The sequence below is a fragment of the Lissotriton vulgaris genome, chromosome 4_1 (assembly GCF_964263255.1).
Source record: "Lissotriton vulgaris chromosome 4_1, aLisVul1.2, whole genome shotgun sequence".
NCBI classification, from domain to species: domain Eukaryota; kingdom Metazoa; phylum Chordata; class Amphibia; order Caudata; family Salamandridae; genus Lissotriton; species Lissotriton vulgaris.
In genome coordinates, this window is record NC_141691.1 from 2,092,471,007 (window position 1) to 2,092,498,319 (window position 27,313).

The 27,313-nt window shown below is 46.7% G+C and overlaps 1 protein-coding gene across 1 annotated transcript in view; it reads right to left on the minus strand.

Annotated features, from left to right (window-relative positions):
• The window catches only part of LOC147725107 (uncharacterized), a 352,179-nt gene that overhangs the window by 62,396 nt on the left and 262,470 nt on the right, over positions 1–27,313 (minus strand). The window contains exon 11 of the mRNA XM_086918171.1: positions 7,308–7,460. Within this exon, the coding sequence (XP_086774297.1) occupies positions 7,308–7,460 (153 nt within the window). The remainder of the gene's footprint in view (positions 1–7,307; positions 7,461–27,313) is intronic.

The window sequence follows — 27,313 nt, forward strand, 5'->3', positions numbered from 1 at the left end:
AGGATAAAGGGTTCAGTTGGGCACAGTGCGAGCTAATTGCCCCAAAAAGAATATTAACCCAGTGATCTACCTTACTGGCTGTATCTGATGTCCAATTAGATTGGGTGAGCTGCTCTCCTTCCATGCTGTATGGAAACTTGCAACTTGTAAGATGAGTCTAATACGAGCAGCTTTGCACTGGTGCAAAGTGCACTACCCACTAAACTAGGGGAAGCAGTGCTTAATTTGAGCGTTGGGCCCCCCAACACTTATTTTTCCTCAACAAACTTTGAACTAGAGCAAGAGAGAGTAAAGCCCCAAAAGTGTGAAAGAAGGAGGAAGAGAAATAGTGTAAACAATAACAAATAAAGAAAGTGTGGATGAAAAAACCTTCTGGAGGGAGGTAAATGGGCAGGGAGTGTCTTGTTGTGGATTAAAGGAGCGTAAGGTGGAATGGTGAAATACTCCCTTTCTTTGCACACACACACACCCGTGTCTTTGCACATTTTCCAAGGAGGAAATGCTCCCACAAAACCATGCTCCCTTTCCAGTGCGCCCTTGCGGCAAACACGTTCAGCTGTTAAGTCAGAGTTACTCAGGCATCCCTACCAGAGCAGTAACAGAAGGAGCACACTCTAGGAAGCCCCCATTTGAGAACAGCTGTGGTTTTAGGTCTTAAAAAGTAAAGCAAGTGTCAGGTGTGAGCGCACAAGCAAGCTTACATAAGCCATGTGAGCCAAAATCACTGGAGTAACTGTCTTTGTGCATACAGTTCCACATTGTGAGAAGTTGGCCTGGCACGTGCTGTCCACTATTCTAGTGGGCACCTTGCACCAGTCCAAACAACCCTTATTGATGGTAGGTTAAAGACAACCTTTATAGAAAGCTATCCTAGTGGTAGCTGTTGAGCCCAGCCTTCAGGCTAAGACTTGAAGGAATGTAAAGCAGCTTGTTTTACCAGTCTATAATCTCGTGAATGACCAAATGAAAGGAGAACCACACCAGGTATATATATATATATATATATAATATATGTATTTATTCTAAACACATCCCTCTAGTCCCTTTATGAGGCTGGAGGCAAAAGTACATTCAGTAAACTTAAGAACACACAGTAAATTAGCAAAATATACGTTGAACCACATCATTCCAGCGCCTCTTGAACCCTTCCTTTGCCTTCTTCAGCACTCCGACTGCATTCACCTTGACACGATGGACTGCCATAGTCCATTTTTGGTTGCCAATGACACAGTGGAGGTGATGAACAGTAGTTGATGGTGTTCTACCACCTCCACTATCAGGATCCTGTTTTCCTGCGGACTGAACAGCTTCTTCCTACTCTTCTTCTCCATGGCCTTCCGTAAACCTGAGGTCCCAGGCAGGTCATCAGGGGGGCTTGTGGGGTTCTGGTTGTCCTCCATACTTGCTCCAGCAACATCCATTGTGCTTCGCTGTTGTTTGGCATTTGTTTGTTTTGTACTTTTATAGTGATTTTTCCAACCTGACGTGTGAGAATTACAGGACTGTTGCTGGTTTTTGCTGATTTTTGTATTGCAATTGGCCTCATCGCAACTTTTTGTGCATTTGTGTTCTGCATTTTTCGGAGTCGCGTTGATTTTAACGTGGTCATTTGACACGTTATCTGAAGACTATTGCATGGTGGTAAAAAAGGGGGTGGTGATGAACGGAGCATCTGAATCAATCAAACACTCACACCCAGTCAAAAGATCTGGGTTTAATCCATCACCGTTCTTTAGCCCACTCTGCCACCCCAGTTCAGACATGGCTATATGCAAATCAGTCTGACCCTGTGCCTCATGGGAACAGTCCAGCCCGAACTGCCAAGCCATGTCTTCTCTGGACCGGAAACAAGCTTCCGAGGACCGGTTTCTGGCATTCCAGCCGTCTTCAGCCCGGCTTGCTTGAATCCAGTGGCAAAGTGAGCAAGGGACTCACGTCTGAGCAAACCCTGCCTCACTTATGCCGGCCAAAAGTGGTACAAAAAGGGGTGGTGATGGACGGAGCATCTGAATCAATCTAACACTCACACCCAGTCAAAAGATCTGGGTTTAATTCATCACCGTTCTTTAGCCCACTCTGCAACCCCAGTTCAGACATGGCCATATGCAAATCAGTCTGACCCTGTGCCTCATGGGAACAGTCCAGCCCGAACTGCCTAGCCATGTCTTCCCTGGACCGGAAACAAGCTTCCGAGGACCGGTTTCTGGCATTCCAGCCGTCTTCAGCCCGGCTTGCTTGAATCCAGTGGCAAAGTGAGCAAGGGACTCAAGTCTGAGCATACCCTGCCACACTTATGGCGGCCAACAGCGGTACAAAAGGGGGTGGTGATGAACGGAGCATCTGAAACAATCAAACACTCACACCCAGTCAAAAGATCTGGGTTTAATCCATCACCGTTCTTTAGCCTACTCTGCCACCCCAGTTCAGACATGGCTATATGCAAATCAGTCTGACCCTGTGCCTCATGGGATCAGTCCAGCCTAAACTGCCAAGCCATGTCTTCCCTGGACCGGAAACAAGCTTCCGAGGACCAGTTTCTGGCATTCCAGCCGTCTTCAGCCCGTCTTGTTTGAATCCAGTGCCAAAGTGAGCAAGGGACTCACGTCTGAGCATACCCTGCCACACTTATGGCGGCCAACAGCGGTACAAAAGGGGGTTGTGATGAACGGAGCATCTGAAGCAATCAAACACTCACACCCAGTCAAAAGATCTGGGTTTAATCCATCACCGTTCTTTAGCCCACTCTGCCACCCCAGTTCAGACATGGCTATATGCAAATCAGTCTGACCCTGTGCCTCATGGGAACATTCCAGCCCGAACTGCCAAGCCATGTCTTCCCTGGACCGGAAACAAGCTTCCGAGGACCGGTTTCTTGCATTCCAGCCATCTTCAGCCCGGCTGCTTGAATCCAGTGGCAAAGTGAGGAAGGAACTCACGTCTGAGCATACCCTGCCACACTTATGGCGGCCAACAGCGGTACAAAAGGGGGTGGTGATGAACGGAGCATCTGAATCAATCAAACACTCACACCCAGTCAAAAGATCTGGGTTTAATCCATCACCGTTCTTTAGCCCACTCTGCCACCCCAGTTCAGACATGGCTATATGCAAATCAGTCTGACCCTGTGCCTCATGGGAACAGTCCAGCCCGAACTGCCAAGCCATGTCTTCCCTGGACCGGAAACAAGCTTCCGAGGACCGGTTTCAGACATGGCTTGGCAGATCTTTTGACTGGGTGTGAGTGCTTGATTGATTCAGATGCTCCGTCCATCACCACCCCCTTTGTGCCGACTATTGCATGGTACCGCCGTGTTGTGAATTCTTAGTTAACATGGCGTTATTTTCTGTGATAGAGTGCGATGTTGAAAGTTGTGTTAAGCGAATTTTGCGACAGTTATCACACGTTCTTGAGAATATCCCCCAGTGTGTCTTACCCACACAATAGCTGAGTGTACTGAGCCGCCACTCCCCTGGGAAACAAGAGTGGGAGCCACAGGCCTCACAGACCCAGTCCAAAAAGCATGGACGCGTGGTGCGGGGCACCAGGCTTCACTCACAAACCGGGAGTCTCCTCACCCCAGGCTATATAAAGTCACAGGCGCACTCTGCCCCCCTCTACATCCCAGCAGTGTGATCTCACAATGGTTGGCCCCCGTCCTCTGAGCACATCAGTGGCAGGCAATGGTGGACGTCTCTGCTTTCACAACCCGTAGAGTTTCTGGTGCCCTGTGCCACGTGTCGGCAGTGGGGTGTAGGGCCTAGAGTTAGAGCACTCCTACACACTCCAGTTTAAAGCATGATGTTCTGGTGTCAATGCGCTGGGTGAATTGACCCATCGCCTATCTTCCGTGTGGGGTGATCTGGCCGAGCAGCGAGTGCCTAATAGGTACAACGATAACCCCCAAACTGCTGAAGTTCACCAATAATGATTCACTACATCAACCATATACGGTGTGTCTGTCCAGCTGAGTGTAAGACGTCACATATTATATCATTCATGGCATCTTTAATGTCATTACACATTACATCATTGATGATGTGACTTGTAAACAGTATTGACATGAAGCAGAGCTTCATTTGAGCCATTGTTTCCACATGCGGGCCACCAGCACTCATTTTTCTTCAGCGAACGTTACTTTCAAGGAAGAGATGGAAAAACACAAAAGGGAAAAGAATGGTGAAGAGAAGCAGAAAACTGTGACAAATGCGTGAAGCAGGGGTGAAAAGAACCTGCACGAGTTAGAGAGTGGCAGGTGGTGGTTAAAGATGCATTGGGGAGAATAAAGAGTATGCAGATTTCGGGTTTGGCACCACAATGTTTGACAGCACCAGCCATTTTATTTTTACACGAGAACCAGTTGCGTTACACAAGAACACATTTGTATTTTTAGTACGCACGGGGAGATGAAGAGATCTGCCCAGAATCACAGGATGTGGAGTTGACCCGAGGCTCGAACCTTGGTTTCCCACCTCCAAAGTTGGCAGTCTAGCTGTGAGACCACATCCTCTCCCCTATTAGGCACCTGAACAAAACTTTGCACATGACACAATGTTTTTTAGGTCTCGCCTAGGCAGAGCTAGCGCTGACTCGTTGAGACATGCAGTATATACTATAGCACGGAAGCTTTCTGGAAGCTCCGCCCACTCTCTGCCCATCTTTTTGATTGGCTTACATCCTAAATGCTGCCTTCTGATTGATTTTAGGCTTGTTAGTCCCTCCTCCTGACGGCCATGTTGTCGTTTGTATCCTTCCCTGGCTATTGGCCCCTTTACTCCAATACTATTTTCTGGTCTGTGTCCCCCTCCCGCAGTTCGTCACTTCTCACCCCCTCACCCTCTCCACTCCCTCTCGTGCCTTCTTTCATGTCCATTCTCCCATTTCTAATGCAATACGTCTCGCGTAAATGAGTCATATTGCATCGAAAATGCTTGTTTTAATGTAGTGCAGTTTGTGCCACACTGTGAGTGGGAGCTTACCTAGCATTGTGGTTGAGCAGGAGCCCACCATGCATTCTGTGTTCCTTGAGGCGGGAGCCCACCCCGCAGTTCTGCTCAGCTAAAGAGGGGAGCCTACCCCACACTTCGGAGCCAGAGGAAGCAGCGCAACCCTGAAGTCAGGCACGCGTGCCTCGTTGTAGGCGGGGCCTGAAAATGAAAGACCAGAAGCTGGTGACAAACTTTCTGTTCACCGGTGAATATTGCTGTCACTGGTGCATTGTGTATGTGATGCGGACCCTGGGGTTTGTAGCAGCTCTCCCATTGCCCTGCAAAAGTGCAGGTGTGCTTCGAACTTTAAGGCGCAGGCTGGAAGTGGTTAAAATGCAACATTTGATGGGTATGAGAGAGTCTCTGGCAGGACAGTGGGCGGGGCCAAGGCTTCTCTTACCTGCACTCGGGTTACTGCACATCCTCCTCGGTGTGTGTTCAGTGCTCTTTTCTGCCTGTGACGGGGTGTCCCAGCACCTGCTGCATGGGGACGTGTGAGGCTGCGTGGCCTAAAAAGACGGGGTTCACTGCTCCCGTCGCCACATCCTCATTGCAGTAGCTTTGAGGCAAAGTTACGGAACAGCAGGGGCACGGGAAAACCATCCTCCTTGGCAGACTAGACATAATTGTTTCTGGGTTACAGGTTAATGATAGCAGGGCTTCAGAAGCACAATGGCCTGACTCATTGTGAGTGATGTGATCTTCTGCACATGGGAACTGTGACAGGGAGAACTGGAAACTAATCGGACCTTGAGCAAATATTTGGACCTGAACTTCTGGAAGGAAGCACAATCCTATGAGGGGACATCCAGGTATTGTATTGTGATGCGGAACTGAGCACAATGAGACAGTGTTGCAGTGCTTTAAGTGGGCTGGGTCCTGCGAGTGCTCAGCACTGGCAGTTCTAAAAAGCAGGTGCTGATACAGGTCTGTATTGGGCTCTCTATTTTAGCCATCAGGGTGAAAAAATATCTTAACCCTGCAGCATTACCACCCTTCCCTGCCTTTGAGGTAACTTCAAAGAGATTCGTTACAGTTCGTTATAGTTCTTTCACAGTCTCATCATTTTAGAACTGAAACATTTTCAATATCATATACAACAAAGCCATAGTTGTTGCTTATTTATCTCACACAGCTAACCCTGGAGGCAGCAAAGCCCTATTCTAACTCATGCATTGATGTCTGGCATCCTCTACTGACATACGAAGATGGCAAACAGTGGCAAAACATTTTGCCTAGAAAGCAGGTGGTATCCAAAAGTCTAAACATTGAGTAATTCTGCAATGACAGGGACATCTTGTGCACACATTAGTGCAAAGGCGAGGATTAATTTACCGAGAGGAGGAAGCAACAGTACAGATAGTGCAATCTCCGAAGGGGCAGGGATATTCAGAGCTCCATGTACATGTTCTGTGGTGAAGAAATGTGTACTGTGCTGCCATACCTTTAACAGTGTTCTATAGAAAAAAAGCTTGCAATGTTTCTGCCCTACCTGCATCGGTCCTTTAAAAAAAAGAAGCTTGCATTTTTCTGCTTTATCCGTACTTGTCCTCTAAAGAAAGGAAGCTTACACAGTTTTTGACCTTCCTGTACCCGTCCTCTATAGAAAGGAAGCTTGCACAGTTTCTGCCCTACCTGCACCAGTCCTCTATAGAAAGAAAGCATGTACTGCTTCTGCCCTCCCTGTACTAGTCCTATGTAGAAAGAAAGATTGCACTGTTTTTGCCCTACCTGTACCGGTCCTCTAAAGGAAGGAAACTTTCACGCTCTCTGCCAGCCTCTGTCATATTGGTTTTCTTCAGGTCTTCAAGCGCAGTTTCTTTTCCGTTCCCTATTAAAAATTTCCATCCCTCAAACTCATGCTCTCCTCCTCTTTTATGGGTATCTTCTGCGTACATAGGGGCTCATTTATGCGACTGTGGCCTGCTCTCCCCTTCTTTCTCACACACTCTTTATGCTCCTCTGTCTGGAGTTCATTCACCACTACGTGCACAAACTATTTATCCCTCTCTATCTTTCTTTTTGTCTACTATGCGCAGCTCTAACTCCTATCTGTTCACCATACCACAAAATTTCACTAGACAAATACACTGCACACCACACAATTCCAACCCACACAATTCCACAGCTAACAATTTCAGTTCAACCCACAAAACTCCACTCCAAACAACATGCATCCACTCCACTCCAAAGCAAAACACATTGGTAAAAGGCATTGTCATTTACAATGCCAATAGCCCTAACTCTGACAATTGAGAGACAGATGCATTGCAAATGCTTGTTATAAAAAAAGTATTGGCATGAAGTAAGATGGTTTCCTACCTTGGGGTTGGCATCAGTCTCTGTTTGTGACTTGAGAGTGTGAGCATTGTGTAGGATGCTGCACACCGGGCAGGGGGGTTTCAGGTCCTCCTTCCTTGTGCCTTTCAGCAGCTCCAGGTGCTGATCGCAGAGAGGCTGCCCCCTTGGGTGTCTCTGGTCGCACAGGGAGCTGTTTCACCAGCTCTACCATCCTCAGCAGCTTCCTGTTGAGTTTGAGGGTATTTTGTGCACAGACGAATCCACACTGTGGGCAGGGGGCGCTGGGCTCTGCTCCCTTCCAGTGCTCAGTGATGCAGGTGCAGCAGAAGTTGTGTCCACACTCCGTGGTCACCGGATCTTTATAAAATCCCCGGCAGAGGGAGCAGGTGGCTTCATCCTTCAGACTCTGCACAGGGTTCACAGCCGCCATCTCGCCAGCAGGAGCACAAGAAGGAAGTGAGGCTCACTTACCTGAAATGCTTCTCAGGATTTGAGTGTGAACTCTGCTCTCACCAGAGCTGGCCATACTGCATTCCAGCCTCTCGGCGTGCAGGGTCACACCCTCCACACCTGCATAGAACCTCTGGAAGCTTCTCACACAGAGCAGTAATGCTTTGAGGGCAGATTAAACACTGCTGGGAATGCGAATCTATCACAATGGAACGCAACATCTTCCAGTGCCTAATGGCACCAGTTTATTTCACACAATAACTTCTTTGAAGTTTTCTTTTTCAAGCTACCGTCTGACTCCTTTTGACTACGTATATATCTATGCATTTTTGAATAGTGTGGACATTACCCAAAGGTGCTAGAGTGCTTTACACATTTAATTACATGGAAGTTACAGATGGTTTAAGATGAACAAATACTTCTATTATTTCAAAAGTCAGGAATACAACATAGTAGATCATTAAATAAAACAAACAAAATGTACAAGAGGTATATACCGCAGTGAAAAGGCTGTGGTACTGAAGCTGTCTATTCCAAGAGGTGATTACAACCCTCTCAATTTAACTAGTAATATATTAATCAATATGTTTTGTTTACTAATATTTGCACAAACACGATATATCTAGTATCTAGGGGAAGCTTGCCTATGTGCTTTTACTAACATTAACTTGAGTGAACTAAAATGCCCACCGAAAACGCTGTAACTGTATTGCCCAAGCGTCTGCCACACTCACGTGGTATGATGTACCTCTATGCTTGGTGGGAATTTCTCACTTCTGCGCACTAGTGCCAGAAATGGCTGCTTTAAATTTCACATGCTAATGCTTATGCTGCAGCTTGTACTAAGCGTGTTTGTTCTGCTTAACTATTAACGCACAAGTTAAAATAAAGTAATAGGGTTAGGGTAGAGATAAGTGGTATACAGTGCATTAATTTATTTTTATATTCTAATATGTTTCTTTTTCACTTTGCTACTAGTTCGTAACTTGGGCCTGACCATTGTCTCATCTTCCATCTTAAATGATGCTGCACATGCGACCTCGGACTCTGAAATTGTTGAAGTATTGGCATTGAAACCCTGCCAAGAAGCATCTTACCCACGATGTTCCTGGGAACCTGCTCTACTGACCTCGAAAGAGGAAGCAAGAAGACTCAAATAAATACAATGTATATGATTCGTATGCCAATATTGTTGGGCGGAATAAAGTCATGGGAAAGTAAATTGTGGGTGGAGATTCGATCAATATGAATCAAACTGAAATTACATTATCTTAGTATGGTGTGATGACCTCTCCTCGTCTTTCCAACCAACCACTGAAGGGGAACACATAGATTTGCAACATGTAGGGGTGGTACATTGCCCGAAAAATGGTTTAACTAAGGTAGGTTTAGATAAATAAATTGTCTGACTTGTCCGAATAGCTGATCTGTCACTGACCCAATGCACTTTCAATCACAGAAAATTGGGGAACATATGTTTTGTTTACAACGTTTGACGTTTGCATGGGATTTTTGGTAACAGAACCTGGTAAAAGCAATAAAGTCACTTTATCTTGAATTCCCCTAGGTGTCTAATTTTCAAAAATGTACAGGTTTACTAGGTTTAACAAGGTGCTGGCTAAGTGAGGCTCCAAAAACCTTAGGTAGGCACATCGCGAAAAAAAGGCCAGTTTTCACTGGGAAAATGTGATGCACCCATGTTGGAATTTTTGGGCTATTTCCTGTCACTGGCACTAGGCCTAGCCACACAAGTGTGGTACCATTTTTAACGAGAGACTTGGGGGAATGCTGGGTGGGCAAAAGTGTGTGGCTCCCCACAGATTCCAGAACTTTCCATCACAGAAAAGTGAGGAAATATTTGAGGTTTGCAAGGAATTCTGAGTAACAGAACCTGGTAACACAAGTTACCAAATCCTGGATTCCCCTGGGTGTCTAGTTTAAAAAAATGTGCAGGTGTGATAGGTTTCTCTAGGTGCTGGCAAAGCTAGGGTTCAAAATCTCCAACTAGGCACTTTGCAAAAAAAAGGGTCAGCTTTCACTAGAAAAATGTGATATGTCTATGTTGTGTTTAGGGCCATTTTCTGCAGCAGACATTATTTCTACCCACACAAGTGAGGTAACCATTTTATTGGGAGACCTAGGGGAACAGAATTGTAGGACAAGTGTTATTACCTGTTGACTTGCTATGCATTTCTGCCTTCCAAATGTAAAACGGTGTGTAAAAAATAAGTCAATTAAAAAAATTCCCTCTAATTCACATGCTAGTATGAGTATCTACAATTGCAAATGACTACTGCTTTTAAACTATATATTGTGTTCCCATTTTGGAAATACAAAGGTGTCTTTGATGTCTATCTTTCACTCTTTATATTTTACCAAATAAATTGCCATACACAATGAAAACCCATTGCAAGGAGCAGCATTGTTATTGGCTCTGGGTACCTCGGATTCTAGGTAAACCTGCAGTCCTATTAATCACCACAACCAAAAGCGTATAGTGGATCTATCAGTATATTGCTTTTAAAAATTAGCCATAGTTAGAAGAAGTTACAGGTGAAAACCTTGTTGCAAAAGCCTGTTTTGTTAACTAAATTTCAATATTATTTTATTTCAACTGTTAGTTTCTATAGAAAAGCGTCGAAGGATATATTCATATGTCCCCTTGCTAAATTCAGAATGTTGTCTACTTTTCTGAAATGTATAGCTTTCTGTAATCCATTATTGCCTTCATACCCATTTTTACCACTAACTGGAAGGAGGTTGAATGTACAAAAAATAGTAAAACTAGGCTGTGTCCCAGCAAAATGCTAAAACTGTGTAGAAAATACACTAGATATAGCAGGTAGGTGCGACATTCAGTCTCTTACTTATGATCTGGGGAGTATGCTGGAATCCTAACTTTTGTTGTGATTATTTGGGCAGCATGATGCTGCTTATATTGCCCTGGGATAAGATGTTATGTGTTTTCCTTCTGTAGTTGGGTTCTCTCCTTTTCTCCATTTAGAATGGTGTTTCAATATTGAAAAGGATTAGTCAGGGAGTTCACTTCACTATCAGTTTTCATGACCGCCATTGGAGGCAAAAGATAATCCATACCTCCATAGTGGACTTTGAGCCATCATCAATTGTTTAAACAGCTTTTACTATTTCAACCTTCCAGCCATGAATGTTTACAGGGTCTTTACCTTGGATTTGCCGATTCGGAAATCATTTTGATCCATGGTGCCAGCCTGTAATCTAGGCACTTGTGTTGGGGGAGAATTACAACTTTATAAAGAAGCATGGGATTTGCCTAGCTTCCCCAGTCCAGTGCCTCCCAGGTGGATTAGATCCTGCTAAGGTATGTGACTTGGTCTCATTCTTCACCACCCCCCTTCCTGGACTTCTTTAAGACCCTATTCCTGATTGGAGTTAGACAGGTCTTTTGTTCATTTGTTTTATTCTTCCTTTTTGTAGGATACTAATATATTGAACGTTGTGCATTCTTTGCCCTTTCCTGTATGCAATATAGTTATCTTGGCTTTTCAGTGTGGTTTTCTTTTCTGAGCAATTTTGACTCCCTTTTATTTCATGTGTGGTGTAATGCATCTGGGGCTTTCTGTTCAGGTATGCCACTCTTACTCAACATGTATGTTTATTATTTGTTGAGCTGGCCAAGTGATTCTATTGGTTTTGTTTTTTTTAAATTGGGCCTCATTCTGACATATGCCTTAGCCCATCTTCCTCCCTTCGGGTTGATTTTAATTACTTCATTTTGCCCTGAAGAAGGTGTGGCCGATATCTGGGTCTTCACCGAAACACGCGTCAGTGCTTATCTGAGACGGAAAAACAAGGACTAGAATATTTGAACCAATTAATGCTCAGATTTGACTGAGCTAATTTGAAGCATTAAATGTATGGAAGATTTACATGACAAATTTCTATAAATAGATTGGACAAGAGACTGTCCTTATGGCCTCCTATAAATATTTCCATCATATTTTTATACGTGTTTTGTGAATGATATTTGTGATATGATGTGTGTTTGCAACATGCAAGTTACAGTGTGTGTTCGATTGGGAGGTAATGTGCAGTCATCCATAGAGCGAGTTTTTCATTGTGTTGCTTCTATATGTATACTTTAGCAGAGCTTTCCAAACTGTGTGTCCCAACACAGTACTGTGTCGCCTGCAAATGGTGGGTGTGTCGCGGGCACTTAGCACATAACTGCTGCTAATTAGGAGGCATTCCTAGACACTCTGTTCTATGGTCTTCTAAAGACCTGTAAAGTGCTCCGGTGCAGCTGTGTGTGTGCCTGGGAAGCTGGGGTGAGGTGACAGACAGAGGGAGGAAGACAGAGGGAGAGAGACAGAGTGATGGAGACAGAGGGAGGGAAATGGAAAGAGAGAGACAGTGGGAGGGAGACAAAGGGAGGGAAACGGAAAGAGAGAAACAGAGGGAGGGAGGTAGAGGGCGACAGACAGGGGGAGGAGGGCAACAGACAGAGGGAGGAGGGCGACAGACAGATGGAGGAGGGTGACAGACAGAGGGAAGAGGGCGACAGACAGAGGGGGAGGGAGACAGACAGAGGGAGGAGGGCAACAGAGGGAGGGACACAGAAGGAGGGAGACAGAGGGACAGACATAGAGAGGGAGGCAGAGGGCGACAGACAGAGGGAGACTGACAGAGGGAGGAGGGCGACAGTGGGAGGGAGACAAACAGAGGGAGGAAGACAGAGGGAGACAGAGGAAGGGAGACAGAGGGAGGGAGGGAGACATACGAGACAGACAGAGGGAGACAGACAGAGGGAGGCAGACAGAGGGAGACAGACAGAGGGAGACAGACAGAGGGAGGGAGACAGAGGGAGGGAGACAGAGGTTGGGAGACAGAGAGAGAGGGAGACAGAAGGGGGGAGACAGAGAGAGTGAGTCCAGGATAGACAGAGGGAGGGAGAGGGAGACAGATAGAGGGCGACAGAGAGAGGGCGACAGACAGAGAGAGGGAGACAGAGGGAGGGAGACAAATGGACTGAGACAGATGGAGGGAGACAGACAAGTGGGAGAGAGACAGGAGGGAGAGAGACAACAGGGAGACAGACAAGAGGGAGACAGGCAAGAGGGGGACAGGATGTAGATAGAGGGAGACACAGAGAGAGGGAGAGAGAGGGGGAGAGAGGGAGAGAGATGGAGAGGGAGGGAGACAGGGAGAGACAGGGAGGGAGACAGGGTGAGAGACAGAGAGAGAGAGGGAGGGAGACAGAGAGAGACGGAAAGAGGGAGGGAGACAGAGACAGACAGAGATAGAGACAGATACTGAGACAGGGACAGACAGAGACAGATAGAGGCAGAGACAGGGACAGGGGCAGACAGATAGAGGCAGAGACAGATAGACAGACAGAGACAGAGACAGACATATAGCGAGGGAGACAAAGGGAGGGAGACAGGGACAGGGACAGACAGACAGATAGAGGCAGAGACAGGGACAGACAGACAGAGGCAGAGTCTGAGACAGGCAGAGACAGAGAGGCAGAGATAGAGAAGGAGACAGAGGGTCACAGAGGGAGGGAGAGGGAGGAGACAGAGTGAGAGGAAGACAGAGAGAGGGAGACAGACAGAGGGAAAAAGAGAGAGGGGGACAGAGGGGGGGAAACAGAGGGAGGCAGAGTGAGACAGAGGGAGAGGGAGTCAAAGAGAGAGGGAGACACAGGCAGAGGGAGACACAGGCAGAGGGAGACAGAGGGAGGGAGACAAACTGAGGGTGACACACAGAGGGAGGGAGACAGAGGGAGGGAGACAGAGGGAGGGAAACAGCGGGAGGGAGACAGTTGGAGGGAGACAGATGGAGGGAGACAGATGGAGGGAGACAGATAGAGAGAGACAGATGGAGGGAGACAGATGGAGGGAGACGGTGGGAGACAGAGGGAGGGGGACAGACAAGAGGGAGAGAGACGAGAGATAGAGACAAGAGGAAGAGAGGAAGGGAAACAGAGGGAGACAGAGAGAGAAACAGTGAGAGGGGAGGGAGAGAGAGGGAGGAAGAGGGAGGGAGACAGAGAGAGACAGGTAGGGAGACAGAGAGAGATACAGAGAGAGAGAGAGACAGAAAAAGGGAGAAAGACAGAGGCAGACAGAGATAGAGACAGACAGAGACAGGTACAGACAGAGACAGATAGAGGCAGAGACAGGGACATTGGCAGGCAGATAGAGGCAGAGATAGACAGAAACAGAGAGCAGTAGAGGAAAACAGAGGGAGGTAGACAGAGACAGGGACAGACAGACAGAGGCAAAGACTGAGACAGGCAGAGGCAGAGAGACAGAGAGGGTGAGAGAGGGAGAGAGAGAGCGAGAAGGAGACAGATGGTGACAGAGGGAGGAAGCCAGAGGAGACAGAGAGAGGGAGACAGAGAGAGGGAGACAGAGAGAGGGAGACGGAGGGAGGGAGGCAGAGTGAGACAGAGGGAGGGTGTCAGGGGGAGACAGGGGGAAAAGAGGGAGACAGACAAAGGGAGGGAGACAGAGGGAGGGAGAGGGAGTCAGAGGGAGGGAGACAGAGGGAGAGAGAGACAGAGAGAGAGGGAGACACATACAGAGGGAGACAGAGGGAGGGAGACAGAGGCCAACCGACAGAGGGCAACAGACAGAGGGAGACAGAGACAGGCAGAGAGACAGAGAGGGAGAGGGAGGGAGACAGAGGTAGACAGAGGGTGACAGAGGGAGGAAGAGGGAGGAGACAGAGAGAGAGGAAGACAGAGAGAGGGAGACAGAGAGAGGGAGACAGAAGGAGTGAGACAGAGGGAGAGGGAGACAGAGAGGGAGGGAGATAGAGAGAGAGGGAGACACAGACAGAGGGAGACAGAGGGAGGGAGACAAACTGAGGGTGACACACAGAGGGTGACAGACAGAGGGAGAGAGAAAGAGGGGGGAAGACAGTTGAAGGGAGACATATGGAAGGAGACAGATGGAGGGAGACAGATAGAGAGAGACAGATGGAGGGATACAGATGGAGGGAGACAGATGGAGGGAGACGGAGGGAGACAGAGGGAGACAGAGGGAGGGAGACAGACAAGTGGGAGAGAGACAAGAGGGAGAGAGACAAGAGGGAGACAGGCAAGAGGGAGAGCGGAAGGGAGACAGCGGGAGACAGAGAGAGAGACAGAGAAAGAGGAGAGAGGGAGAGAGAGAGAGGGAGAGGTAGGGAGACAGAGAGAGCCAGGGAGGGAGACAGAGAGAGAGAGACAGAAAAAGGGAGGGAGACAGACAGACAGAGATAGAGTCAGAGACAGACAGAGACAGGTACAGACAGAGACAGATAGAGGTAGAGACAGGGACAGGGGCAGGCAGGTAGAGACAGAGACAGAAAGAAACAGAGAGCCGGAGAGGGAGATAGAGGAAGGGAGACAGAGGGAGGGAGACAGAGACAGGGACAGACAGACAGATAGAGGCAGAGACAGGGACAGACACACAGGCAGAGACAGAGAGGCAGAGAGACAGAGAGGGTGAGGGAGGGAGACAGAGGGAGAGAGAGAAAGAGAGGGAGACAGAGGGTGACAGAGGGAGGGAGCGGGAAGAGACAGAAAGAGAGGGAGACTGAGAGAGGGAGACAGAGAGAGGGAGACAGAGGGACGTAGGCAGAGTGAGACAGAGGGAGGGAGACAGGGGGAGACAGGGGGAAAAAGAGGGAGACAGATAGAGGGAGGGAGAGGGAGACATAGGGAGGGAGACAGAGGGAGAGGAAGACAGAGAGAGAGGGAGACACAGACAGAGGGAGATAGAGGGTGGGAGACAGGGGGAGGGAGACGGAGGGCGACAGACGGTGGGCGACAGACAGAGGCCAACAGACAGAGGGTGACAGACAGAGGGAGGAGGGTGACGGAGGGATGGAGACAGAGGGAGACCATTTGCCCACTTTTATTTCAAAATTTTCTTCCAGGAGAAGAACCCCACCCCCTCGCCCCCCTCACTGGCTCACTACACTGCCTTACTGTGTCAAAAAATGATGCATCTCCAAAAAGTGTGTCACCGGCATGAAAAGTTTAGAAAGCTGTGCTTTATGGTAGAGTATATGTATTCAAATTGTGTGTATAAAAATGTTACATTGAACTTGGAATACAAATGCTGTACAATATTCCATGTAAAACAAACTGAGATGTCTTTTGTGTATGTATTTGTTGAATCATTTGGCTCCATTGTGATGCTTTAGCATTCTATACTAAGGTGAGATATTCTGCCCCATCATTTAATTAGACAGGCTGTTGTTTTGTTTGCCTTTGCAGAACAGCTGCAAAGACTGCATCACAATGCAGCCCCACTTTGTGCCAAATCCTGAGCTGCGGGCCCTTATTGATGGCAACCTTGATCATGGCAACGGACATCGCATTGCATTCTCACAGAACATCTGAACTGACGCGTTCAGCCCAACCGCGTGACTCATCCTTTATTCTGGACATTGCATCACAGGCCCTCCTTTACAGAGTCCTCGATAATGACACACGAGATTGCACTGCAGCCTTATCTCATCATGAACCCAATGAATCACTTAAGCTGTGTAACACATCTTCAATGCAGATCCTAGCAATGCTCCTCACACCAGGATTTAAGGTACTTTGTTCAGCAGCCTAATTGAGTCCCTGTAGTTGGCCCGGGATCCATCGTGGTTGGCCTGAATTTGAGACTTTGCCCCCGTCCAGCGCAACCAGATATCCACAGTTGGCACTGTGTGCCTTTTGTTGCTATTTTCACTGAAACTCTTGAATATTTTCGATTCTACTGATTGGATTTTTGATGTTGTGGTTGGAGTTCTGGACTTTTTTGTTCCGTCCAGAGGTGTCAGGGATAACACCCGAAGACCCCGGAGTTCTACCTGTCTCGGTGCACAAATAAACAGAAACACGTTCTTCTCGATGGTGGCGTCAAAGACCAAAGGTTTATTACTGCAGGGACACAGAAGTCACAGAAACTACACACGGGCAGATTCTAGGAGCCTGTTCGATTTGTACAAAAAGGGTTGCTCCTTATATACGAAATATTGGGCTTCGGGCAAATTCTTTACATGTTAGTACATTCCCAAACCTTTGTGTCCTAAACAATAAATATTTGGCGTTGCACAGGAATCGTCAACAATATCTGATGTCAAAACATTACGAATGAGGGGTTCGTTCCCACTATTCCATCATAATCCCATGTCAACTTTTCATTCAAGACCCGGACCGCCTCATCGTAAATTTCGTTACCTCCCCCTAATAAAGGCCCAGAAGGAAAGGAGCAGAGCCAGGTGCAGAAGATAGAAAAGCAGGATAAGAGATGTTTGTGGGTCGTAAATGGGCAAGGCTACCAGCTTCGGCCGCCTAATCATGATCAGGCCAACGAACACGAGAACCAGTATAGCAGGACTGGCCTCGGGCAGAGGAGGCAGTTTCTGTCGAGTCATGCAGCCATGGCGTGTTCTGTTCTAAGATGCACGTGTCACTAGAGAGGTGAATCGCCGGCCAAGCCTACGTGTCCTTAATCGAAATGAAGTAATCAGAGGTCATTGCGTGTCTATTGTCTATGTGAGGGCAAGAAACACAAAATGGCTGCCATAATCTAAGATGGATGCCATGGGTAGATCAGAAATGTGTTTGTAACAGGAGTACTCTTGCTCGTAGCATAGCGAAAACACCAGGATATGCTAAATGGATCATTTGCGGTTCACTGATACCGAAATTATGTATTTACGACAATGTTGAAAACACAGGTTCAAATCGTCACGGAACCTCAGGCCCTCCTTTTGCCCTTACATAGGCAATTACTCATTCTATGTCAGAGTCTAACTCTATGCTCATCAGGTCAGTGACATGTTGCTGTATCATCATCCTTTCTCGCGCCTTTTCTCCAAACGCAGGTGGTTTTCTGAAACAAGTTGCAGCACAGAGACTACACAAAGCGGGACCACACTGGATAATCAGGCAGCACGAGAACAGGAATACTAAGATGACACCAATGACCATCTGAACCTTCCATCCCCACGCTGATATCAGAGTCCATAACCACTCCATGAAGGACCAGTTTCCCTTGTCTACATGTATAGAGTCGGAAATCTTGTTTAGTTTAGAGATCGTCTCATAGACAGTTGGAGCATTATTGGGAATAAAAACACAGCAGCTCGATTGGATCATTCTGCATACCCCACCTCGATCTGCAAGTATTACGTCTAGAACCATACGGTTCTGCAACGTCATGATACGATCCGCCTGAAGCTCAGCTGTCAAGTTGCTAAGGGCACCAGCAGTTTCGGTAATAGTAGATTCAACTACCCGTGTTAGCTGACGTATGTTTCTACTATTGGCCATAGGCCCCCAGAACGGAAGGAAACCTTTGAAGAAGTCTCCAGCTTCCTGACCAGCAGTATCTTCCTTGCTGAAGACACCTCTTGCTACTCTGGTCTTGTGATAATCAGAAGAAGCAGTGTATGTTGGAGGCAACAATCGAGCAATATAACACGAACCTGCGAAGTCAGCAGGCAACCATGTATATGCTCTGTCTTGACAGATGAAGTAGGTACCCCTAGCAGTAAGAAAGGCAGGGGAAGAGTTGGACGGAAACACGTAAGTCTCAACGCACTCACTCCTCCCTAGCTGAGCTCTCGGATTTCTCCCATTTCCTTGCAAACAGACCTGACCTCGGTGAGGTACGACCCAGATTGGAGTGGAGCTTTTACGCTTGCTTTCTCCTAAACTAAGGCGAAACTCTGTGGAGTTCCAACTCAAATATACCCGTAATTCATCTCTAGCTTAAGATGGAGTATTATTGACGTCTTTAATCATGTCAATAATTCCCTGGACTAAAGCTTTGTTGGCAGAGTTGTATTTAGTGGAACGTGGTGGACGCAGAGGATAGGTCTCAAGGGCATAGGCAAAAATGGTCTGGAAGGCCTGAAATGATCCATTATAGCTAAAAGGCAAAACTAGATAGGGAATGCCTTTATCCATAGTGTGGGGTATCAAGCCACACACCCAGCAGTCTGTAGTGTTAACTACCAGCTGGTGTTGGTGCAAGAGTTGTACAAATGTGTTATTGATGAATTCTGAGCGTCGGGCTTGCTCGTGTTCAGGAAATGAGTGAAAAGAATGCATAGAAGAAACAGTAGAAGTAGCAGGATCAAGGGGAGGTATTGTAGTTACTGGCTTAAAAATTAAATGCACACCTAAGACGATTCCACCCACCAACGTTATCAAAACAATCAAAAATGTAATGGCACATTGCATCAGAAAGCATTTGCTGTGAAGAATTCTGTAAAGTCTATTTCCGCGAACATAAATTACATTCTCTCGTTGCAGCTCAGGAAGCTCCATCTTCTACAATCCGCTCGCGACCACTGATGTTGTGTACGTAGATGAAAATGCCTCTATCAGCCCTGGGAGTTCCCAGAACTAACAGAAAGATCGACCTAGTGTCTGACCCCCGCAGATTCAACTAGGCACACAGCCACGACCCTACGGCTACCCAGACGGCAAGGCAATTTTAAAACAACAAAACAATAGCAAACTTCCTGGCTGGAGGCAAAGTGTCAAAATTCAAATGTGTAAAATAGGCAGTTTCCTGCTTTATTTGTCCATATTGCGAGACCGTAAATTGTATCTCAGTTTTGCAGGAGCTGTTTGATCTGGAAATAGTGTATTTTCAGCAGGGGTTGCAATGTTCAAGTTCGCAGATGGCAAAGTTTCTTCTGATACAGAGGACAAATGTTCAGAATTCAAAGGAGCAGTTTCAGGAGGAGAGCCAGAGTTCGATGTGTCAGTTATTAGTTCGGCATCGCTGAAAGGGATAAACCTGGGTATTTGTTCAAACTCAGAGGCACCGATTCCCGTTTTCACCCAGTTGTCGTAAGGAAGTGGCAAGGGTACACGTTTGACGTGTGTCGTGTGTATCCAATTCTTTCGTCCAGCCACACGAATAGCAGTTCTCGTTGCTAGCAGCAACTGGTATGGGCCGACGAATCTGGGTTGAAGATTTTTCGTTCTTGCAAAATTTCGAACAACAACGTGGTCTCCTGGTTTCAGCTGATGACCTGGGCTGTCCGGTGGCTTTGGCAATGCATCGAAAACCTGTTGATGAATAAGACTCAATTTAGCAGTCAAGTCGTAAAGGTAATCAATCAACATTGGATATTCCAGAGAACAAAATTCTTTTGGCCTTGGTACCCCCCAAACATTAGCGGGACGACCAAAAACTATTTCGTATGGACTAAGCCCTACTCTAGAATGTACAGTCGCTCTCGTGGATAACAAAGCCAAGGGTAGTGCATCTGGCCAGGACAAACCCGTGGATGCCTGTATTTTAGCAAGTTTCAGCTTGAGGGTGCCATTGTAACCCTCAACTAAACCAGCAGACTGGGGATGGTTCGCACTGTGAAACTTCTGCTTGATCCCTAAACCGGCACACACACTCTGCATAACTTTCCCTACGAACTCACTTCCGTTATCTGACCATACAATCCGTGGCATACCATACCTAGGGAAGTATTCTTTGAGAAGAATTTTGGCAGTGGACAGGGCAGTGTTGTCCTTCAGTGGATATGCTTCGATCCATCTGGAGAAAGCACAAACTACCACTAGGACGTATTTTAGGTTGTTGCAACGATCCATGTGAATGAAATCTAACTGAATCACTTCAAAGGGACAGGAAGGAGGAGCGAAGTGACCAGCGGGTGTGGGGACTCCCTTGCCAGGATTATGCATCAGGCATACCATACAAGTTTTCACCACTCTCTCTGCACACTTACTAATCCCATCATTCTTCCAGACTGGAGCCAACATCTTACAAATCCCTTTAGAACTGATGTGCGCTGCTCCATGCGCCATCGTTACCACTGCAAGCACGTACGCATCAGGCAACATCCAAAGCTGTTGTTCCGACAAATCAATCCAACATCCACTCGAGTCCAATTTACCCGTACTCTCTTTCCATGCAAGCTTTTCTTCCTCAGTCGCCTCTTTCTGAATTTCTTTCACACTTTCCACTGTGTCCTCACACATTCCAGACTCAGAAGTCCATCTCGCAGACGTAGCAACATACATTCTACTCATCATATTTCTAGCTGTCTGTTTAGCGGTTTCATCAGCAAAAGCATTTCCACGACCAACATCATCCGTGATTGCTTTATGAGCACGGCATTTCACAATCGCAACTTCAGTCGGCAAGGTTAGAGATTCCAACAAGTCGTTAACTAGCTGACCATGTTGAATCTTAGTCCCATGGGACGTAATGAAACCTCTTTCTTTCCACAAACGGCCAAAACTGTGGGCCACGCCGAACGCATACTGACTATCTGTGAACACATTCACTCTCTTTCCCTTAGCTAAAACACACGCTCTTGTTAGTGCTATCAATTCTGCAGCTTGGGCAGAATTCTGACTCACTCTTGCAGTCTCCACAATCGTACTCAAAGTCGTTACTGCGTAAGCGGCAGTCACATCACCATTCTCCAATTTAAAGCATGACCCATCAACATACAACGTGCCATCTGGATCTGACAACGGAGTGTCTTTTAAATCAATTCGTCCTTTTGTCTCCTCCTCGGTTCTGAAACAGCAATCATGAGGTTCAGAATCACTCGACTCCTGATTAGTCGGCAACAATGTTGCTGGATTCAATACATTGCATCTTTTGATCTGAATATGACTCGCTAACAGTGTCAGCTCATAGCCTGATAATCTAGCACTGGTAAGGTGTTGCGTCTTGGTTCGGTTCATGAGTGTGTCCACAGCATGAGGAACCATGACCACTAGCATGTTGTTCATCACCAAACCAGCAGATTGTCAAATGGAAGCCGCAGCTGCCGCTGTAGCTCTCAAACAACTAGGCAACGCTCTAGGTACCGGATCTAATGTTGATGAAAAATACGCGCAAGGGCGTTGTTTATCACCAAATCTCTGTGTCAGAACACTCAACGCACAACCTTCTCTTTCGTGAACATAGAGTGTGAATGGCTTACTGTAATCGGGTGTACCCAACACTGGAGCTGAACACAGTGCATTTCGTAACTCAGAAAAACTCTCCTGACATTCAGCAGACCATGGCACCGGACTCGAAACATTTTTCCCAGTCAAAGCTACCAATGGTTTTGCCAAAAGAGAAAAATTTGGGATTCACTGCCTACAGTATGAGGTAATACCTAAAAAGGCACGTACTTCTCTCTGTGTGCGGGGAACACTCATCTGCGTAATTGCTTTTATTCTCTCTGGGGTCAACTTCCTTCCCTCCTTTGACAAGAGATGACCTAGGTAGGTCACTTCTTGGCAGCAGTATTGCATTTTCGAAGGTGACACCTTATGATTCAAATTAGACAAATGATGCAATAAGGAAATTGTAGCTGCTTTGCAAGTTTCCTTGTCATCGGCAGCCACTAGAAGATCATCTACATACTGCACTAGGGCAGAACCAGGGGGAAGTACAAAGGAATCTAACTGACTTTTTAATGCCTGACTGTAAATGGATGGACTCTCACAATATCCTTGTGGAGCACGTTTAAACCTGAAGCTTCGACCTCCTAGAGAGAAGCCGAAAATATCTCTGCTTTCTTCGGCTATCGGAATGCTGAAAAAGGCATTCTTCAAGTCAATAACTGAAAACCATGTGGCTGTAGCAGGAATCAACGTTAACAATGCAGTAATGTCTGGAACAACAGAAAACTGCGGAACCACAATTTTATTAACCTCTCTGAGATCGATAACAAACCTATACACTGGAGGCTTTGAAGGATCAGTACGTTTCAAAATTGGTAATACAGGACTGTTACAGACATTTCCTCTAGTTTCCTCAACCACGCCTTTTTTAATCAAATCTTGCACAATCAATAAAAGTGCACGTTCACCTTCACTAGAAATCTTGTATTGAGGAATTCGTGGAAATTTTACATTTGCTTTCAAAGTGACTACATATGGTGGGATTTCCAAAAGGCCTACATCGTTAGGACCAGTCGCCCAAAGAGTATCAGGGAGTGAACGCAGCTCTGGCGGGAGCGCATCCATTGACAAGTACATCGGAGAGGTGATTCTTTTACCCAATGTAAGCTGTACTCCTGACGGAGAACAGTACAATGTCGCATATAGGCGTTTTAACAAGTCTAAACCAAGCAGATTTTCATTACAACCGGTTGTCAAAATCAAGGGTGCTTTCAATTGACATGGTCCAACAGAAATAGACAAAGGACCAGATACGGGGTTGTAAACAGGGGCGCCTGAAAAACCTACAGAAACATTTGTTAAGCCGGACAAAGGTGCGCCAGGGAGTTTCGCATGAATGATAGAACTTTTTGCGGCACCAGTATCCAACAGAAACGGTTCGACTACACCTGATGTTGCTACTGCGACATAAGGCCCATTCTGATCCACTGGAACTGATACTACTCCCTCTCTCTGTCCATGGCTGTCCTAGTATTCAGTTTGTTGAATCCCTCATCAACTTCACAATAGTCCTCAACATGATACTGTTGAGATCTATTTTGTTGGGCAGACTGTCCATTTCGCTGATCAGAGTGATTAGAAGGGCGATCATTCGTTTGTGGAGGCATAGCACCTCGTCCTCGACCTCTAGAATTTTGCATGGAACCTCCACGACCTCTCTGAGCTGCTGCAGCATTATTTTGCGCAGTACGCACACTGGTTCCACTGATATTGCGGCCTCGGTGAACTATAATCTGTCCTTTGATATGACCCTTGCTGTGTATTAGTCTGATTCATACGAGGTGGATATGCTTGCTGCAAAAGAACTTTAGTTTTTAAATCTTTCGTCTTCTTCTCTGACTTTTCCTTCTCCTCTTTATCCCTATTTTCATAATACTGTGCAGTCGCAAGTATTTGCGCAGTTGTAGAGACAGCCCACTCACTCTCGGAGTCTTTCAATTTATTACTGAGATCTGGCAGCAGATTGTGTACAAATTTATCAACAAACAGTCTCTGTCCTCCTTCTGTGCTCATATCCTGACCACTGTGATCTACAAAAGTCTCTTCGAACCTTGTGAAAAAATCGGAGACACTTTCGTCTTTCTTCTGCCTACATGCGGACAACTTGTCCCAGTTAACACGCAATGCTGGCATCAGAGTCTTCATTAAGTCAATTATTCTACCTGGTAGATTAGCAATTAGAGGTTCGGGTTTGGAACCACCTATTTGCTGACCATCTGCCGCAATTATAGCTGCCCAATCACCACCTAGGGCAACGGGATGATTCTCTTTATGAATTTTAGCCCAAATTGGTTGCGGAACTACATTCCCAAATAACATGTCAATGTCCGCTAAATTCATCACGCAGGCCTCAACTGTCTGTGCTAACTCTTTATAATATCCGGCTGGATTTTTACGCGGATCTGGCAATGCCTGCTTCACTGCTAATACTTCAGCTCGCTTCCACGGAATGTGTATCCACACTCTCTGGAATTGCGCCGGAGCGGCAACAATACCATGGACTGCATCAGCTTGCACAGCTTCGCGCCAAATTGGAGGAACCTCCCTCATTGGATATTGGCGATTTTGCTTCGTACTATGTTTCTCTAACTCTCTCGGTGAACGAAGGGATGGATCATTCCTATAGCTTAAAATTAGTTCCATCGCTTCCTTTATATCCTGACCCACTATCGTACCAGCAGCAAACTCTTTCTGAACATTAATTAATTCTTCTAGATTTGATTCAGAGTCATCTTCTTCCAATTCCTCACGTAAAAGAGAGCACATCTCGTCGAACACATATTGTTGTGTCGGTTCTTTCCATTGCATAAATGTATCTAATACATCCCTAGTACTATATCTCCTACTCTTCGAAATCCATCTAAGAGCTGTGGAATCTAATATTCCCCGTTCCTCAGTACTTGGAAGCTGACTACGTCTCTGTACAGAGTCAGAGGCAGGAGTCTTAATTAAAGTTTTATAGAAGGGAGACAGAATATTAGAGACAGAATCAGTGATTCTCCGACGAACAGAAAGTGGAGTCATAATACTAGCAGAAGTAGAAAACACAGTAGCAGTTGGAACAGATAGAACAGAAACAGTAGGAGTATCAGGCAAAGTAGCTTGTGAAACAGCAGGTGTAAGCGATACAGGTATAGGCAAAGAAGCCGGCAACCCTGGAAGAGGGGGTGCCGAAGGAACATTAACATTGACCACAGGAGGTACAGGAGCTTGATTCAGGGGAGCAGGAGCAGGAATACCAGGTTGTCCAGCAACCGGCAATTGAACATTCGGTAAAAGTGGAGCCGTAGCACCCTGTGCATACGGTGGGGGTGACCGTAACAAGTAAGACAACAGAGGATCGTTTTCGGGGTCCTCTACTGTCTTAGCTGTACTCGATGGCAAGGCAGGATAGCACTTGTCTATCGCTAAGTTACGCTCTCTAGTAGCCACCTCCATTGCCTTCTCAGACTCGTTGAGTTGCAGCTGCTTAGCCGCCTGTCCTAAAGTCAACTCTTGCTCTTTCTGTTCTTTCTTCAACTTTTTAATTTCTCTCTGTTTAGATTCTTTTCGCCAGTAACGGAAAGAATCAAACATTGCCGGCCGGGCTTTCATCTTAAACAATTTCACTTCTAAATTATCAAGGACCTCGGGTTCAAAACTACCATGCAGTGGCCAACTAAGGACACCGTCTTTCTCCGTATATCGGACCCACACCTTATTATAAGATATAGGACTGAGGTTCCGTGACAATTGTAAGTGGTGTTTTCGACTCGCACGAATTTTTGTCGAGTCTGGTATCTATGAACCACAAATGACGAGTTTAGTGGGTGTATGCAGTTTCGCTGTGTTAACCTAAACCGTTCGTCTGTTACGTGGGTTTTTCTATCTGTACCCACGGGTTCCATCTTAGATACGGTGTCCATTTTGTTTCTTGCCCTCAAGTAGCCAGCGAACGAACGTTGTCCGCTTCACGACCCTGGGATTCCCAAGATATCTGCGGAAGACACATGTCCTTTGAAAATGTCTTTATGACGAGGGGGATGATACTGTAAGGCAGATGGCCCCGCTCGAGGCTCATCTTGCCGTGCCGGTTTATTGTCTCAGCCGTGCATCTCATTAGGCACGTCCCTTTGATGCCTGCAGCTCGTGTTTCCCGATACCTCCTCTTTTACACCCTTTCCGATTCCCCCACTGTCTCCATCTTCCTCTGCACCTGTCCTTGTTCCTTCTTCGATCTGTTTTACTGCTGATTGGAATGTACTAATGGTGGGAAGATGGGTTTTTACAGTTGGGAACCGCCAAATGCATCAGCACTTATGTTTCGGACTCTCAATGCATCAAAGTGACCAAAGCGACCCCTCTCGGGGATAATTATGGGAACCGAGTCGTAAACCTTTGTGTACCATGTAAACCTATGGAAGAAACGTGTATAAAAGGAGCGACCCACTTGCAGCAATTTGAAGCAGTCTCCCCAAGTTGCACGTGTTGTACTTGCTGTGACTTCTGTGTTCCCTGCAGTAAATAAAGCTCGAATCTTTGACGCCGAAGGAAGTGTCCCGTGTCTCTGTCATTCGTACGCCGGAGCAGGTTACCCACGAAGGTTTCAGGTGTTGTCCCCTGGCACCGCTGGGTCTTAAATAACCCAGTCCTTCAGTTTGGCGACCAACGTGGGGCTGCATCAGTGGTACCGGTCCAAGCCCGACGATCGTGAGGAACTTCGTGTGAAATCTCCGAGGGAAGGTGCACTCCGCTTCATCGATCCTGTTGTCGAAACAAGTGGCCCGAAGACTTTTCCTGCGAAGATTCCCGCCTCCTGACGGCTGCGACGGACTGCTGCCCTGACTGTAGACCTGTTTTGGCGCATGGCGTAGACCTTGGTCTAGCGAGACGATTGACGGGCCTTCCTGGTGACGCCATCGATCTTTGAGTTAAGTATTTGTGGGTCGCTCCCAGAGTTCTTGGTTGTGGTTACTTAGTTGTTGCATGGTTCCATTGCATTTGTGGTTCTTGGTACTTTGTTGTGATATTTGACGACTGCAGACGCCAAAAAACGAGGGTTTTTGCTCTTTGCTGGGACTTGGTAAATCCCGTAACCCTTGAAGTTTGTGAAACACGGCCAGTGTGCAAGATGCCTGGTCGCTGTACTTTGTTTAGTTGTTTCAGACGTTGTGGTACGGATTCCCGACTGGAGGACTCGTGTCCGATACCTCCGGTTGGAACTCCCACTTATGAGCTCTACAGCACACACGGGCTAGGCCCGATTACTTTTAATGAATATTGGATTCGTTACACTAAAAAGGATGGTGTCCTTAGTTGGCCACCTCATGGTAGCTTTGAGACTCCAATTTTAGATAATCTTGAGGCTACATTATTTGCGAAAAAGTCAAGGCCGGCCATGTTTGATGCCTTTCGGTTGTGGCGTAAAGAAGCCCGACAGAAAGAGATCAGACAGACTAAACGTAATCAGAGAGATGGTGTTGCTACCATTGTAAAGAAAGCAGAGCAGTTTCAGCGTGATAAGGAGGATAAGGAAAAGAAAGTGTTTGATAGGCTACAGCGTATGTCCATGGATAAATGCTATCCTGCTTTGCCTACGGAGTCGGACAAGAAGGAAGAATCAGTTGAGGATCCTCTAATGTCTTATCTTATGAAGTCGCCACCCCCGTATGTACAG